The 17,725-nt window shown below is 48.4% G+C and overlaps 1 protein-coding gene across 1 annotated transcript in view; it reads right to left on the reverse strand.

Moving 5' to 3' along the window:
• ARL3 (ADP ribosylation factor like GTPase 3) overlaps positions 1-17,671 on the reverse strand; it is a 43,667-nt gene extending 25,996 nt beyond the window's left edge. Inside the window, exons 1-2 of the mRNA XM_056121025.1 lie at positions 17,517-17,671; positions 5,196-5,339 (exon numbers count right to left, since the gene is read on the reverse strand). Of these exons, the coding sequence (XP_055977000.1) occupies positions 5,196-5,339; positions 17,517-17,519 (147 nt within the window). The 5' untranslated portion in view covers positions 17,520-17,671. The remainder of the gene's footprint in view (positions 1-5,195; positions 5,340-17,516) is intronic.
• Between the last annotated feature and the right edge of the window lie 54 nt (positions 17,672-17,725).

The following is a 17,725-nucleotide window of genomic DNA, read 5'->3' on the forward strand; positions in this document are numbered from 1 at the left end:
ATGTGTGTGGCCCCAAACAAAAACGAAAAAGACACTGGGCCACTCTTTGTGTTTGTTTTTGGGCCACTCCCGACAGTGCTCAGGAGTTACTCCTGACTCTACACTCAGGAATTACTCCTGGTGGGGCTCAGGAAACCATATGGGATGCCAGAAATTGAACCCCTGGTGGGCTGCGTGCAAGGCAAGTGTTTTACCCGCTGGACTACCGCTCCCGCCCCTAGATCATTCTTGTGAGATTCTTTCATTCTTACTCTTGAAATACCTTCTCTCCCAACCCCAAGGCCCTGTGGTTCTCTGGACATAGCTTTCAGCACTGCCTGTCCTTGGCTCCCTTGCCTTCGTCACTGTCCCCCTTATGTGAATAACTGGAATAACTACCATGAATAAACACTGGTAGGGGAATGAATACTTCCAAGTTTATTCAGATTCAGGATATGATTAAAGCTTCAAGGGCGCATCTGTTTGTCTGGAGTTCATTCCCTCATTCTCCCTTCTCATTTTTGGTTTTGGGGCCACGCCCAGTAGTGCTCAGGATATATATTTGGCTCTGTGATCCCTGGTGGTGCTTAGGGGCGACCATGTGTGGTGCTGGGAATTGAACCAGGGTCAGCCACATTTTCATGTGTTGACAGTGGGCACGTCTGACTGGCATGGTATCCGATATCTAATTTCTCAATTTTGTTTATTTAGACTTTCTAAATTTACTATAGGGGGCAGCTATTATTTTATCTATCATAAAGCAAATAAAGAATAATAAAGGTTTTTAGTTTTTGGGTCATGCCTGGCGGAGCTCAGGACTTACACCTGGCTCTGTGCACAAGGATCAGTCCTGGCAGGGATCAGGGGACCATATGGGGTGCTGGGGATAGAACCTGGGTTGGGTGCATCTAAGGCAAACACCTTACTTGCTGTACTATGACTGATCTGGCTCCTTTTTTTTTTTTTTTTTTTAATGTAGGAGTACTGCTATTTATTCAGCCACTGATTAAGCTGACTGAAGTAGGCATGAACTCCACATAACTTTTTTTTTCTTTTTGGGTCATACCTGGCGATGCACAGGGGTTACTCCTGACTCTGCACTCAGGAATTACTCCTGGTGGTGCTCAGGGGACCATATGGGATGCTGGGAATCGAATCCGGGTCAGCCACATGCAAGGCAAATGCCCTACCCACTGTACTATCACTCTATCTACTTTTTTCAATTGGGTTTCAGTCATGCAATGACCCAACACCCATCCTTCCACCAGTGTATATTTCCCACCACCAATGTCCCCCGTTTCCCTTCCACCATCTCTCAACACCCCACCCCTTCCCCCAGCCTGTCTCTCTGGCAGGCACTTTTCTTCTTTCTCTCTCTTTTTCCTTTTGTGCATTATGGTTTGCAAGACAGATACTAAGAGGTCATCATGTTTGTTCAGGGCGTTCAGTATTTTTATCGGAAAGGTAAGGCTAGAGCAGCTTTTTAACTGGGTGGCAGCTTTGGGGTATGGATGTGACTGCCAGGGCTTCTGGAAGTACAAGGAGGAGGGGGGAAGTAGCCCATCCCGACCCCCAAGAAAGCCTGAAGATTTCAATCATAAAACCTACCACCCAAATTTTTAGCAGATTATATCTTTTTTTTTGCTTTTTGGGCCACACCCGGCGATGCTCAGGGGTTACTCCTGGCTCATGCACTCAGGAATTGCTCCTGGCGGTGCTTGGGGGACCATATGGGATACTGGGAATCGAACCTGTGTTGGCCATGTTGGCTGCATGCAAGGCAAACGCCCTACCAGCTGTGCTATTGCTCCAGTCCCCAGATTATATCTTGAGGTTCTTTCTGAGACGGTGGAGTCTGGTCAGGGGCATGGTGGTGATTTTGGATTGTGGAAGCAAGTGGCTGCCGGGGGCTCTGCTTGGGTGGGCACCAGGCTAACCTGCCTCCTTCTGTTTTACCTGGTCTGTTCAGCCTTGCGCGGGTGTGGGATTAACTGTGGCTTCTGATCTCTTTCAAGATTTATTTATGGGTCTCTGGAGCAAGGCCAATAAATGAGTTTGTGTAGCTGAGCCAGAGATGGTTTGTGGGTGTGGCTCCCACATACCTAACTTTAATTTTTTAAATTTTTATTTTTATTTTTTTTTGCTTTTTGGGTCACACCTGGTGATGCACAGGGGTTACTCCTGGCTTTGCACTCAGGAATTACCCTTGGCAGTGCTCAGGGGACCATATGGGATGCTGAGAATTGAACCCGGGTTGGCCGCGTGCAAAGGCAAACGCTCTACCCGCTGTGCTATTGCTCCAGCTCCACATACCTAACTTTTAGCAGTTTTAATTTTTTGGGAAACGTGGCTCCAAGTTGTTGGGGTCTGGTCAGAGGCACAGCGGCAATTCTGGAGCATCAGGGCAACCGGAAGGCACCATCAGGCTGCCGATGCACTCGCCCATGGGTACAGGTTGACCTGATGGCACTGCACCCCCTCGTCTTTTTCTTTTCTTTTTTCTTTTTCTTAAATAACTCAGACACCTTGATCTAATGTAACTGCAGAGTCACCCAGAACACTTAAGAGCCTGAGAATCTGAGCTGGCAGGCTGGGCCCTCCCTGGAGCACAGTCGGCATGTGAGGGGGGGGAGGCCCACGTTCGCGGGGCTCGAGAAAGCCTGAGCCGATCTCCAGCTAAAGACAAAAACAAAAACAAAGCCTGGCCCTTCTGATTCTGGCAGAAAACGCTGACACCCTAATACATGTTTTCCGTCTTTCCAGGCTAGACTACTGTAATTTGCACCTCCTTAGGCTATACATTAAATTTGTTCAGAGTCTGTAAAATTGCTCATTTTAGGAGCAGCTGAAACGACTTTTCTGCAGGGAGGTGTACACCAGGCGGGCTCAGAGGCCGTGAAGTGCATGCACAGCCACCGAAAGCATACACGGAGCGCCTTGCAGTCCAGGGACAGGAGACACTAAGAACTGTGGCGTGGCTAAGACCCTGGCCGCTCCAGCCCTGCAGGGTGTCCGAGAGTAGAGGAGTGCCCGGGGATCCCCCAGGGCCACACGTGGGCGGGTGCCAGTGTACCACAATGAGGTGCATGCAAACGCCCCCACTGAAGTGTGCCTGGTCTCAGGTGCGAGGTCTCAAGTTCACTCCCCAACACCACCTGCCCCTCTGAGCACCACCAGGTGCGACCCTAACAGCACCACCGGGTGTGACCTGGAGCACCACTGGGTGTGGTCAACAAAACAATGGAAAAAAAATTAAATTAGGAATGTGTTATAAAACAAACGTTTAACCTGGGGTGCTGGAGTGATAGGACAGCGGGTAGGGTGCTTGCCTTGTATGAAGCTGACCTGGGTTCAACCGCTGGCACCCCTTCTGGTCCCCTGAGCATCCCCAGGAGTGATTCCTGAGTGGAGAGTCAGGAGTAAGCCCTGGGTGTGGCCCCAAAACAAAACAAAACAAAACATAGCAAAAAAACCAAAAAACAAAAAAACCCACCAAACCCCCACCCCCATACACACACAAAAAAAATCCACCACAGGGGCCAGAGCAATAACATAGCAGGTAGGGCGTTTGCCTTGCATGTGGCCGACCTGGGTTTGATCCCCGGCATGCCATATGGTCTCCCAAGTACCGCCAGGAGTAATTCCTGAGTGCAGAGCCAGGAGTAACCCCTGAGCACTGCTGGGTGTGACCCCAAAAGAAAAAAAAACACAAATATAATTGGGGTCGAATCATAGTATAGTGGAAAAGGCACTTCTCTTGCACACGACTGACCTGCTGACCTGGGTTTGATCCCCGGTACCACATATGTCTCCCAGACATGCAAGGAGTGACACCCTGAGCAATGCAGGAGGTGGCCCCCCAAAATAAACAAAAGTAACACAAAAACGATCCTTTTAACCCTTCCTGTCTCCTTCCCCTTGTGCTGAAGTGCTGAGACGGTCAGGAGTCACACACGTGCCCGATTGAGGTGCTGAAGGATATGATCGCATATCCTTCACTGTGGGGTCCGCACACCAGCTCGCCAGGGATCATGCCCTTAGGCTGAGGCTCACGGGATGCTCCCTGGTGACTGCACACTCTGTGGTGATCTTCACACCGAGCTGCAGTGTGGCTTGGAAACTGCTCGCAGCCCAGGAAGCGATCCCAGACAATGTAGGATGTCACCCTGGTAACTGAACTCATGACCTCATGCAAGCTCAGCCACTGAGCTATTCCCGCAGGCCTTATTTTATTTTTCTCTTTTGGTTTTGGATCACAACCGGCCGTGCTCAGGGCTTACTCCTGGCAGGGCTCGAGGTGGGGGGGGGAAGGTGTGAAGAGGAACTATCTTGAGGTGCTGGGGACAGAACTTGCAAGGCAAGCAAGCACCTTACCCACTGTACTATCGCTTCCAGCCTCGAGGCCCTCTTTTAATTTTCAGTTTTGTTCTGTGGCCATACCCGGTGGTACTCAGGCACCACTCCTGAGCCCAGTAGTGATTCCTGAGTGCAGAGCCAGGGGACCATCTGATGCTGAGGGTTAAACTCAGGACTCCTACATGCAAAGCACATGCTCTAGCCCACCAAGCCATCTCCCTGCCTGGTCCCATGCTTTAATCATTTTAAAGCATGTAATAATAATCAGTACTGGGCCAGAGAGGCAGTACAAGAGTTAAGGGACCTGCCTTGGGTGCATCTGACTCTGGTTTGAGCCCTGTCACTGCATGGGCCTCTGAGTACAACCAGGAGAACAGAGCAGGGAGTAGTCCCCGAGTGGTGCAGATACTCCTTCCCCCTAAAGAGTCAATCTCTACCACCCTTCCTCTCGAGCCCTGGGTCATCACTGCTCCATTTTCTGTCCATGCACTTGAGGATTGCCTGTGAATGAAATCTTGATATATATATATTTTGAAATTTCCGATCATTTTAAAATTGCATATGCTTTTGTTTTTGTTTTAGGGCCACACCTGGTGATGCTCAGGGGTTACTCCTGGCTCTGCACTCAGGAATCACTACTGGGCTCAGGGAACCATATGGGATGTTGGAGACTGAACCTGGGTCAGCCACATGCAAGGCAAGTGCCCTGCCCTCAGTACGATCTCTCCGGCCCCTAAAATTGTGTACGCTTCACAGGAACAAAACTGGGAACCAGAAAAAAACATTTCCCAGGTTCTCATTCATATTGCTGGGATCATCTTCCTTGGGTTACGTGGCACGGGGGCCAAGGCAGTTCTCACCTGTGTCGGTGTGATGTGGCTGATGTCCTCAGAGGCAAGCTGCTTCAGGAGAGTGGTCTTGCCAGCATTATCCAAGCCCAGGAGAAGGATTCTCACCTCCTGGTCCGGTGCACTTTTCAATTTGCGCAGAATTGAGAGCAAGCCCTGGAACAAGCACAGAGAAGGGAGATTACTAGAGGAGCACAGGCTTTGATGTTGCTGGATGTCAGAACAACTCCTACTGGAAAAAAATCCCTGGTGGTGGAGCCTTAGGGTATTAACAGTCTAGTCTGAGGTCGTTTATCCCCTCTGTTACCCTCTCTCTAGCTTTCAGCCGATGTGCTGTAGTAAGTTCAGCCACTTAGTTGATACCGTGGCGTATTCCTGCTTCTATGAGCTTAGAGGTCACCCCGAATCTCCTGGGGGGAATGAAGTACTGCCCAAAACTTGTTCCTTTTTTTTTTGGGGGGGGGTAAGGTCACATCTGGCAATGCTCAGGGGTTACTTCTGACTCTGCACTAAGGAATTACTCATGGCGATGCTCAGAAGACCATGTGGGATGCCAGGGATTGAACCCAGGTCAGCTGCGAGCAAGGCAAGTGCCTTACCCACTGTAAATTGCTCCAGCTCATGCCCAACACCTGTTCCTAAAGCTCTTTATATATGCTCAGAGTATAGCATGCATCATACCAGGTAACTGATAACTGAATTTTGTATGTTTCTCCTTACAGAGAAAGAAGTTTCCTGCAGGTAAGGACTACGGTCTCCGTCTTTCACACTATCTGGTACTTATTTGGTAAAACAGGTGAACAGTTGTTGAATTGAATAGACTTCTCAAAGCAAGTTAATACAACTTCTGGGGAAGAGGGGTTTGGGCCACACGTGGCAGAGCTCAGGAATTACTCCTGGACATATACTTTGCATGCAGGAGGTCCAGGTTTGATACCTGTATGGCATGTTCCTTGAGCACAGCTGGAAGCAACCCCTGAGCAAGGGCAGGGAATAGTCCCTGAGAATCTCCAAGTGTGACTCCAACCCTCCCCCCAACACACACACACACACACACACACACACACACACACACACACACAATCTAATCTCTCAAGCATAAAGTTGTTGAACCGAGTCTAAGAATTATATAAAAAGCTTTTATACGTACATATGTATATTTGTTGTTGTTCTTCTTTTGGGGTCACACTCAGTGCTTACTTCCCGCCTTTTTTGGAAGTGAAAAAAGGCTTTGAGGCCATACCAGGTGATACTCAGGACTTACTCTTGGCTCTGCACAAAGTTATTACTCTGGTGTGGAGTAATTTGCAAATGTGGAGTTTGGGGGACCATATGGGAATGTTGGGGATCAAACCCAGGTTGATCTCATGCAAGGCAAATGAACAATTTGCTGTACTATTGCTCCGGCCCTGCGTCCTGGCGGTGAGCTCAGGGATCACTCCTAGCAGTACTTGAGGGACCATATGTGGTACAGGAAATCAAACCTGGGTCATCTGTGTACAAGGCAAGGAAGGACCTTACCTGTTTTTCTATCTCTCTGGCCCCAAAATGATTATATATATATATATATATATATATATATATATATATATATATTAGCACAGCGGGTAAGGCATTTACCTTGCACGCGGCCAACATGGCCGATCCGGGTTTGATTCCTCCGCCCCTCTCGGAGAGCCCGGCAAGCTACCGAGAGTAAATTACCCGCACGGCAAAGCCTGGCGAGTTACCCGTGATGTATTCAACATGCCAATAACAGTAACAACAAGTCTCACAATTTGTTGTGAGACACTACTGGTGCCCACTTGAGCAAATCGATGAATGGGAGGACAGTACTACAGTGCTAACCTACATACATAAATTTATTTATATAAATAAATATATGTATATTTGTACTTGCACTACACTGGGCAATAATTCAAACCAGTATGCTCCCAATGATCAAATAACAATTTTATAAAATAATTCTCAACAATTGGGTTTTTTTTACCATGATACACAAATAAGCATAATCATTAAGAATTCCTTTCTGGGATCAGAGATAGCACAGCCGGTAAGGCTCTTGCTTTGCACGTGGCCAAGCCAGTTCTGACCCAGGTTTCAACATGACAAATGTTCTCCTGAGACCAGCAAGAAGCGGTCCCTGAGCACAGAGCCGAGAGTAAGCCCTGAGCACTTCCACGTGTAGCGTCAGAACAATAGCAACAACAACAACAATAACAGCAACAACAAAATCCAACTTTCTTGCCTGACACATCCCTTCCCTTGCTTGTTCAGGTTCATCTCTGGCGCAAGCAGATGGTCCTCTGGTTCCAAGGCCCCACCAGGGGCATAAGTCGGGTGTGGCCCCAACCCCCCCCCAAAAAAAAATTCCTTTCTGCCTCAGAGACTGTTTACCACTTCTAGCTCTATATTTGCACTGACTTGCTAAGGATCACACTAATCTCCTCAGTCTCAATTTTTCCAGCAATAAAGTGGAATGTGTAGTTTAAGACAGAAAGGCAAATTCTATACCAAAATATTTGGGGAAGAGAAATTGAGCAGAGTTGGAAAAAGAGAAACAAAAGATAGGCAGATTTAAAAATAAATAACATAACATTTCTCCCCCCTTCCCACCCTGATAGTTTATATCTTACTTGGCCTTGAATTCTTTGACATCATTCCTTTCTAAAGCTACATTTATGAGAAGCTTCTCAGCCTCCATTAGCTACATGGCGATCACTTGTTTATAATACCACCTTTCAGAAAAGTTAAAATTAGAATTCTAAAATCCTCAAGGACTACCGATACAAAAAGGCTAAGAACAGAGAAAATACACTGACCTACTCAGTCCGAGTTCTGATTAGACGCTCTTATTACTGCTCCCAATATCATCCCAACAACTGCAGTTTATCACATTACTGCATTAGACAATAACACAAGTGAAATTCTCATCTTTTTTTTTTTTCAGTTTGAAGGGTGGGGGCTCTCTAGTAGTGCTCTGGAGGTCCAAGGGCTCCCATTGTGATGCTCCGCCAATCGGGTTGGTGGTCAATGCGAGGACCCGAGGCCGTGGTGCTGCTGGGCCCTGCAGTGCTGGCAATACCCAGGCCACCTGAGGAGTTTTGGGGGGTCCTCCAGAATGTCACTCAGTAATTTGGGGAGAGGGGGAACGTTGCTACAGAGGAGTAAATCAGGGTCAGGGTATATACTAGGTTACCTCCCAGTTCCCCGAAGTTCTCATGTCTTATATTAGAAAGAAATCATAAGAAGGTAAATTTTCTTTCTCTTTCTTTTTGTTTTTTGTTTTTCCTTTTTGGGTCACACCCAGCGGTGCACAGGGGTTACTCCTGGCTCTGCACTCAGGAATTACTCCTGGCGGTACTCAGAGGACCATATGGGATGCTGGGAATTGAACCCGGGTCGGCCACATGCAAGGCAAACACTACCTGCTGTGCTATCGCTCCAGCCCCCCCGCTATGATGTATTTTCAAGGTGTTAGGCTGGAGAGATAGTCTGGGAGGTTCAGGCACTGACTTTGCACCTATGGTTCCTGAACACCAATAGGGGTCACCTCTGAGCACAGACCTAGAAATAGCCTTTGAGCACTGCTGGGCCCAAACCCCTCTTCCTTCCTCTAGCACCCTCCGGCCTTCCCAATCCCCTCCCCCCAACCAAAATTAATTCTCAGGCCAGGGACTGGCCTTACAACTGTGAGACCTTGGTTGGGCCCCATCCCTGGTGTCACACACATGCACACACACAACAAAATGAGCATCTTAGATTTTCCTCATGAGTGCTAATTTTTTTCTTTATTACTATTATTATTATTACTACTTTGTCACACCTGGTGATGCTCAGGGTTACTCCTGGTGATGCCTGGGGGTACCATATGGGATTCCAGAGATTGAACTCAGGTCAGCCACATGCAAGGCAAGCACCCTGCCCACTTGTACTGTTTCTCTATCCCTAGTCATTCTTTAAAAACTCAGTAAATATAGGGCCCTGGAGGTCTGGAGAGACTGTTCAGTGGGACTTGGGCTTGATCCCTGGCATCCCATATGATTTCCGAAATCTCCAGGAATGATTCTTGAGCTCTGAGCCAGAAGAAAGCCCTGAGCACCAACCAAGGGTGTGGTCCAAAAACTAAAAAAAAAAAAAAAAACCCAAAACCTCAAAAAACCAAAACACGACCAACATCCCTTCCCTCAAAAGACAAAAACAAAGGCCACTGTAATATAGGGCCTGAAATGGATCAAAGAGTTGGCAGGCAGAGGCAGGACTCACATGCAGGAGGACAGGGTTCAATCTCCTGCGACCCCGGGGCAGCGAGATACAAGTAGCCCCCACCTCAGCACTGCCAGGGGTGGTCCTGAAACAAAACAACCACCAAAAACCCACTTTCTGCAAGTTGTGACTCTATATGTAGTACTGTCCTCCCGATGCTCATCGATTTGCTCGAGTGGGCCCAGCAGGGTCTCCATTTTGAGACTTGTTACTGTGTTTGGCACATCAAATTCGTCACAGGGAGCTTGCCAGGCTTTACCATGTGGGCGAGATACTCTTGGTAGTTTGCCGGGCTCTCCGAGACTGGCGGAGGAATCGAACTCGGGTCTGCCATGTCGGCCGAGTGAAAGGCAAACGCCCTACCCACTGTGCTATCGCTCCAGCCGAAGACTCTATATACACTCATTATATCTGAAACTCAGTAAGAGAATATAATTTCTCTTCGTCCAAAAAGGAGGGAAGCAAAAGACAGATTTAAAAAAAAAAGGAAAAGAAACTTTTCTAATTACAGCTAAACCTCATTTCCCTAACAGTCTCTTTTCTCCCTCCCTCCCTCCCTCTCTCTCTCTCTCCTTTTTTTCTTTTTGGGTCACACCCGGCGATGCACAGGGGTTACTCCTGGCTCTGCACTCAGGAATTACTCCTGGCGGTGCTCAGGGACTATATGGGATGGTAGGAATCGAACCCGGGTCCGGCGCATGCAAGGCAAACGCCCTATGCGCTGTACTATCGCTCCAACCCCTTCCCTAATGGTTTCAAAACAACACTTTGGAACAAGAGAGATCACAGGCCTCCAGCACCACCAGGAGTGACTCCCGAGCACTCAGTGAGGAGCTGCCCTTCAGCACTGCATAGTACGGTCCCCAAACTCAAATAAATCATAAAATAAGAACACTTCTAACATTTCTAGTGAGGAATTCTCCTTGTCTGGAAACAATAACATCACATGCTTCACCTTTCGGTGCAGTTACGGAGAAATGGAAAGTTCCCCTAACATTTCCCGTACAAAAATAATAAATGACATCTCCAGCATGGTCTGGGCAGGGCCAACGCAAGTATAACACGGCAGCACATTCTCCCAGAGCCTGAGGACAGGGAGCCGGGGATTATGAGGGTTTGCTAAGTAGGGAAGAGGATATTTATAGGTATTCGGATTCTGCCTGAAAGACACAAAGTAAGCTGATTTAAGGAAGGTTAGATAAAGCCCAGAGGTAGAGGTTGTCTGCCCCATGCATCTTGCCATAGATGGCCTGCTCACACTTGCGTGTAAATGTCAAGAAAGGGAGAAAGTCCTGAGCAGTTCATTTTATTATGGGTCAGAGTTTTACAGCATAAAGACAAGGTGTATGTTCTGTAAGGTATATGTTTGCCGATGTGTCCATTCATTGCTTTATCATTAAATACCCAGCATATGCTCCAAGAATAACAGAGAGCCAGACAGGTGACTGTGATGCTATTCCATATATATATATATATATATATATATATATATATATATATATATATCCTCTCTGCAAAGGCAGTTCAGGATACCAGAATGTTCATCGCACACAGCAAGTTGGTGATGTGTGTTTATTCAAGTCGTCTGCTCCCTGGTGGACAGAAGCGGTCTGACTCAGCCATGAAGCATTTAAACAAACTTTTCTCCAGGCAAATCATGAATAGATGGGCTATTGCCTACAGACATTTTATCGGCCTCAAAATCAGCTTACACTCAACTCCTGGCAGAGGCCTGGTGCGCTGACGTAAAATGAGACAATCTAGGTCATTCAGAGAGAGTGGGGTGGTGAGGGAGGAGGAAGAAAGGAATGCATTGGGATATGGAAAAATACATGTGGCCCCGGGGGAGCAGCCCAGATTTAAATATTGAAATTAACGAAGCCACTGTCAAGTACACGCACTTCTCATAACTAACTTAAATGAAATGGACCTATTAATTTTTATCTCTTTCAACCACCACCACCACAAAAAATAAAACAGGGGACTGGAGAGATAGTACTGCGGGTAAGGCACTTGCCTTGCATGCAGCTGACACAGGTTCGATCCCCAGCATGTGGTCCTCCGAGTACCGCTAGGAGTGATTCCTGAGTGCAGAGCCAGGTGTAACCTCTGAGCACCAGTGGGTGTGCCCACCCCCCCCCCCCCCGCCCCCAAACCAAACCAGACCAAATCAAACTCAGGATTGCCTACAGAGACCTTATTAATTTCCAGGAGCTCCTGTCCCTCTGATGGGGATAACCTCAGTCGAACAGTCTTCTTGGACCTCACTACTCTACTACATAAATACAGTATTTGAGGGACAAAAGGTGGCATCTCCTCAGGAAGGGTGGGTTCCTAATTCATTAGAGTCCTAATTAAAAAGGGCGTTATGTACTTTAGCGTCACAGAACTGTATTCAGTTTTTCTCTATGTATGCAGTAGGACGTTTGCCTTGCGCGCAGCCAGCCCGGCCGAGCCGGGTTCGATTCTTCCACCCCTCTCGGAGAGCCCGGCAAGCTACTGAGAGTATTCAATATGCCAGCCACAGTAACAAGAAGTCTCACAATGGAGAGAGTGACAGTGGACAGTGCCCTGGGCACAGTTTCATCTAGAAAACGAGACCAATGCTTATAAAACAAAACAAAACCAAAAAAAACCTCACCCCCAACCCTCCTACCCCCAAAAAACGATGAAGATGAAGACGTTAAATGAGATGCATGTAAAGCAAGGTGCACAGGAGGCCTCAAAAGAGCAGTTGTGGGGCTGGAGAGATAGCACAGCAGGTAGGGCGTTTGTATGCGGCCGACTCGGGTTCGATTCCTAGCACCCCATATGGTCCCCCGAGCACTGCCAGGAGTAACTCCTGAGTGCAGAGCCAGGAGTAACCCCTGTGCATCGCCAGATGTGACCCAAAAAAAAAAAAAAAGGAGCAGTTGTGAGGGTGGGTGTGGGGGAGCAACAGTACAGTGGGCAGGGCATGCAGCTGTCCCATGCCCCGGCACCCCATACGGTTTCCCAAGCCTTGCCAGGGTATTGCTTGGGTGGCCCCCAAAACAAAAACAAAGCAAGCAGCATATGGGGGTCTGAGTGAGCTCAGTGGGCTGAGCACATGCAGGCAGGGGCCCAGGTTTCATCCCCGGCACCACACGGTCTCCTGAGCTCTGGCCCCTGGGACATCGAGTCAAGAATAGCCCCTGAGCACTGCTGGGAGTGCTCCCTCCTATCCCCAAGATAGGAGGTTTGGGTTTTTTTTTTTTTTTGAATTTGTGTTTGGACTTTTCCCTGACTCTTTTCTGACTAGAAGACATAAATACTGCTGGGAACTGTGCTCAAACATTGAACACGCCTGGCGACTACTGCTAGGGTCTCCCCACCCCAACAAAGTGCTCCGTGAGGAACTCCTGGAGAGCTGTCCAGGACCTCGTTTCTTCAGCTGTGGGTTATGATCCCGTATGGGGTTGTGTAACTGAATGTGGGGGTCGTTTTAAAGTAAACTTCTTTCTGACTTAGTATCAGTCTATGTTTTATTTGTATATACTTTTTTTTTTTTTTGTTGGCTTTTTGGATCACACCCGGCAATGCACAGGGGTTACTCCTGGATTTGCACTCAGGAATTACTGTTGGCAGTGCTCAGGGGACCATACGGGATGCTGGGAATTGAACCTGGGTCGGCCGTGTGCAAGGCAAACGCCTTACCCACTGTGCTATCGCTCCAGCCCCTTGTATATACTTTTATATGCTTATAGACTCAGGATCTGCAGTGCTCAGGGGTCATTCCCAGCTCTGTGCTCAGGAGTGACTCCTGCCGATTGTGGGACTGGGGGTTTGAACTGGGGTCAGTGGGATGCAAGGGAAGCACGTTAACCCCTGAGGGTCTTTCCAGCCCCAGAATCACGTACATTTCTTTTTCCTTTGCTTTTTTGGGCCACACCCAGAGGTGCTCAGGGCTGACTCTAGGTTCTGTGCTCCGGGATCACTCCTGGCAGTGCTTGGGGGACCAAAGGTGGAGCTAGGGATCAAATCAGGGCTGTCGCTGAAGTGACCACATGCAAGGCAAGTGCCTCCCTCCTGGAATATCTTTCTGGTCATGCATACTGGGTGAGTGAAATATAAAATTTCTCGGGTGAAATAAAATTTTTTTTGGAAAAGCTATAAAGCTATGGGTCGATGAAATGACAGCGATTAAGGTGCTCAACTTGCTATCATCTTTGTCTTCCTCCAAAGGTTTTGTAGCACAAGACAAGGTCAAAACAACTTATTCTAAATGTTTAGTGGCAATGATGAGTTTTTGTTGCAGTCTTACCAATTTTTTAAAAACTGTGTATGTCATGGCTGGAGTTTTAAAAATTAGGCTCTATGGATACCTCATGGGACGGGGAGGGGGGCGCGCTCCGGCCCGTCCTTCACACCCGACCGAGGTCACCAGTTGCCCCCCACGAGCGGCTCTCCGGCACGGCCACGACTCCAGAAGCACAGAGACCAATCTCTTAATTATCTGACTCTCAGTAGAAATACTTGCAGGGTTAATTTTCGAACCCAGCTATAGAAAGCAGATCATTTCACAATGCTTTTTCAGCATGGCTGAGTTCGGGGGGAGGGGGTGGTAAAGTCTAAATAATAATGGTGCAACTTTTATCAAAACAATGAAGCTAGTCAAAGTAGACAGAGTGTTAACCAGAATTCATCTACCCCACAGACATTGGAGGGTTGGGGGGTGGGGGTTTATTGGGGTTCTGCGTGGTGAAAAATAAGTATTGGTAAAGGGAATTGTGATTGATATTTGCATGACTGAGACCTAAACTTGAAAGCTTTGTAATTTTTCCCACAGCGATTCAATAAATAAATAAATTAATTAAAAAAATGGAGATAAATAAAAGGAAAAAAAAATTAGGCTCTAAACTCAGGACTCATCCTTCCTTCAGTGCAATAGGGCCCCAGGTGATCCCAAGTGAGACCCAATCACATCTGTGAATGTTTAAATTCCGTGTTCCGGGGCCAGAGCCATAGTAGAACGGGTAGGGCATTTGTCTTGCACACAGACAACTTGGGCGATCCCTGGCATCACACATGGTTCCCCAAAAACCCCCAGGAGTAATTTCTGGGTATAGAGCTAGGAGTAACCCCTGAGTATCGCTGGGTATAACTCAAAAAGCAATAAATAAATAAATTCCATGTTCCACTTTCAGTTCTAAGAATAGTTCGCACTTTTGAAGAGAAAAAAATGTATTGCAGGAGCTGGAGCGTTGGTAGGGCATTTACCTTGCACGCGGCTCAATTCCCAGCATCTCATATGGTCCCCTGAGCACCGCCAGGAGTAATTCCCGAGTGCAAAGCCAGGAGTAACCCCTGTGCATCGCCGGGTGTGACCCAAAAAGCAGAAAAAAATAAAGTGTATTCGGAAAGCCAGATAAACAATATAAAATAATTCACTTTAAGTTCTTATTCAATTTAGTCTTTTTTTGGGGGGGCACACCCAGTGACGCTCTGGGATAACTCTTAGCAGTGCTCTGGGGACTTAACTAAAGCCTGCAACAAGGCAGGTACTTTAATCCCCTGTACTATCTCTCTGGTCCCGTTTTATTCACTAGGCAAAAAAGCAAACAGGATTTCTGTTTGATCATTCAGTCCAACATTTGTGTACAATAGTGCTGTATATACATTGTCAATTTGTTGTGTACAATATTCATTGAAAACCAGAAACATGAGCAGCGGTTAACATATTGTGGCCTGTAATTATAAATTAAACAATTATGTAATTACACAGTCCACTTCTGATAAACATGCTAGGAAAAAAAAATCACCCAATTCATGTGTTTCCCATCTATCATGGCATCCCCATCTCTGTTAGTTTGGCATGCCTTTTTCATTTCAACTCTACTTATTTTCTGTATAAATATTTATGCTTGTACTCATTTGTTGAGAAAAACTTAGCCTTTAAATGGACAGCTCATGTATAAACGATTAATAAAAGGAAAACATGCGAAAATCTGTTTAGCCCGAGGTTAATAAAACTGCAATGCAGCAAGTGTGAAATAGGATTGGCAACTTCAGATCAAATAATTCTACTTTTTCAACAATCTGACAATGGAAAATCAATGAAGTTCTTTCTTTTTATTGAAATGTACTCATTGCACTGCGTGGTCTGAGCCAAGGTACAAGTATTTCATCCTTGAGGACAGACATTAGCTTCTCACTTCACCAATGAATTGAGGAGCAGAGCTATAGCCCTGCTATAGGGGCTTGCCTTGCACATGCCCAGCTGGGTTGGATCCTGGGCATTCCATATAGTCCCTGAGCACTACATGGAATGAGCATTATCAGGAATAATCTCTGAGCATTATCAGGAATAATTCCTGAGTACAGAGCCCAGGAGTAACTCCTGAGCATTGCCCAGTGTGGCACCAAAACCAAATATTTAAAAAAAAAATAATGCTCATCAATAAGTTTAACATTTCTGAACTCAAGAAGGGACTGGAGTTTGGGATGAGACCATAATTTTCAGACAGCTCTTGGTGGCCTTCTGCTCTTAGCTTCAAAATCAACTCTGACTAGTTTTGATTTTGATTTTCTCTAAAGAGAGACTCCATTTTATTCTCTCTCTCTCTCTCTCTCTCTCTCTCTCTCTCTCTCTCTCGTTGTTTTTGGGCCACAACGGGTGGTCCTCAGGGCTTACTCCTGGTACTGAGCTCAGGGGTCACTGTTGGAGGGGCTCAGAGGAGCACACTGAGTGCCAGGAATTGAACCTGGGTTGGCCTGCATGCAAGATTAAATGCCCTACCCGCTGTACTATCGCTCTGCTATTTGGGTTCCCTCATATTAACTACACAGAAATCACGTAAGAACAGGGGCCAGGAGTCACTGGGTAGGTGTTTGCCCTGCAAGCCGCTGATCTGGGTTTGCTCACGGACATCCCATATGGTCCTCCCAGCACTGCCGGGAGTAATTCCAGGAGTAAGTACAGAGCCAGGAGTAACCCCTAAGCATCTCAGGGTGTGACCCCAAAAAGCCACCTGCCCCCCAAAAAAGATGGGACCAGAGAGAAAGTATAGGGGCTAAGGAGCTTGCCTTGCATGTGGCTGACCCCAATTTAGATCTTCAGCACCTCACATGGTCCCCTGAGCACTGCCAGAAGTAATTCCTGAGTGCAAAACCAGGAGTAACCTCGGAGCATTGCCGGGTGTGGCTCCAAAACAAAAAAGAAAGAAACTAGGAACAAAGTATAGGAACAAAGTATCAACAGCCACGTGGGACACATCACACAGTGTACAATTAGCGGCAAGGGAGGAAAACCTCGCGCCAAATTGATGGTCACTCATCTCATTTCAATTTCCACTTCTTTCCAGTTTGGGACCCCAAACGTTCTGGTGCGTTCCCAACGCAAAAGGAGGCTGCAACCAAAGGTTCCTCGGGAGACCAGCAGGGACGTGGCAAGCAAATCTGCCTCCATCAGGATGGATTTAAATCGGTCATCACCATCAACCCTGTAATTCAGTACCCTCACCCCGCAAAAAACAACAGGGGTTTGCAGCAGCGCGCCCGCCAGGCTGACCTCCCGCCTCCGGAGCCGGGGGACTCCCACCTGCCCCCGGGGGCCCGCGGCCCGCGGGGAAGGGGAGCGCTAGGCTACCACCTCCTCGGGGACCGCCAGCGCTCCCAAGACCCGGGCGCTAACCCTCCTCCGGCTCCGGGCCTGGCCCCGGGCGGACCCCATCCTCCCGCGGCGCGGGGAGGCCGCGTCCCCGGGAACCTCGACGCCTGCCGATGCTGCTCTGCCGCGGCTCCCCGGATCCGCCCTCATCCTTGACCCCAACCCGAGCAGAGAAGCGGCCTGGGCTCCGCACCCGCCGCCACACGCCCTACCGAGCCCCGTGCAAAGCTTGCAAGCCCCGCCTTCTTCCCAGGGCCCAGGTCTCCTTCCAGCGCGCACCCTTGGGGAGTCCCCGCCGCCCCGCGAAGCCACCCCAGGACCCAGATGGCAGGCGGGGCGCTTCCCTCCTGAGCAGCAAGGCGCCGGGCCCCACCCGGGTCTGGAGAACTGGAGGCCAGAGATCGGCTGGCTCTGGAGGGAGCTCGGGCCCCCACACTCACCATCCTCCCGCCGGGTCCCTCCTCCTCCTCCTCCTCCGCCTCCTCCTCCTCCGCCTCCTCCTCCACCTCCTCCTCCTCCTCCTGCTGCTGCTGCTGCTGCCGCTGCTGCTGCTGCTGCCTCCCCCGTTACCAGGGGCAACTGCAGCGGCGCCGCCCCCGACGTCCCTCGCACGCACGGCGCGGAGGCCGAGCAGCAGGACGGGGCGGGG

The sequence above is a fragment of the Sorex fumeus genome, unplaced genomic scaffold, assembly GCF_029834395.1.
Source record: "Sorex fumeus unplaced genomic scaffold, SorFum_2.1 ptg000043l, whole genome shotgun sequence".
In the NCBI taxonomy this organism is placed as follows: Eukaryota; Metazoa; Chordata; class Mammalia; order Eulipotyphla; family Soricidae; genus Sorex; species Sorex fumeus.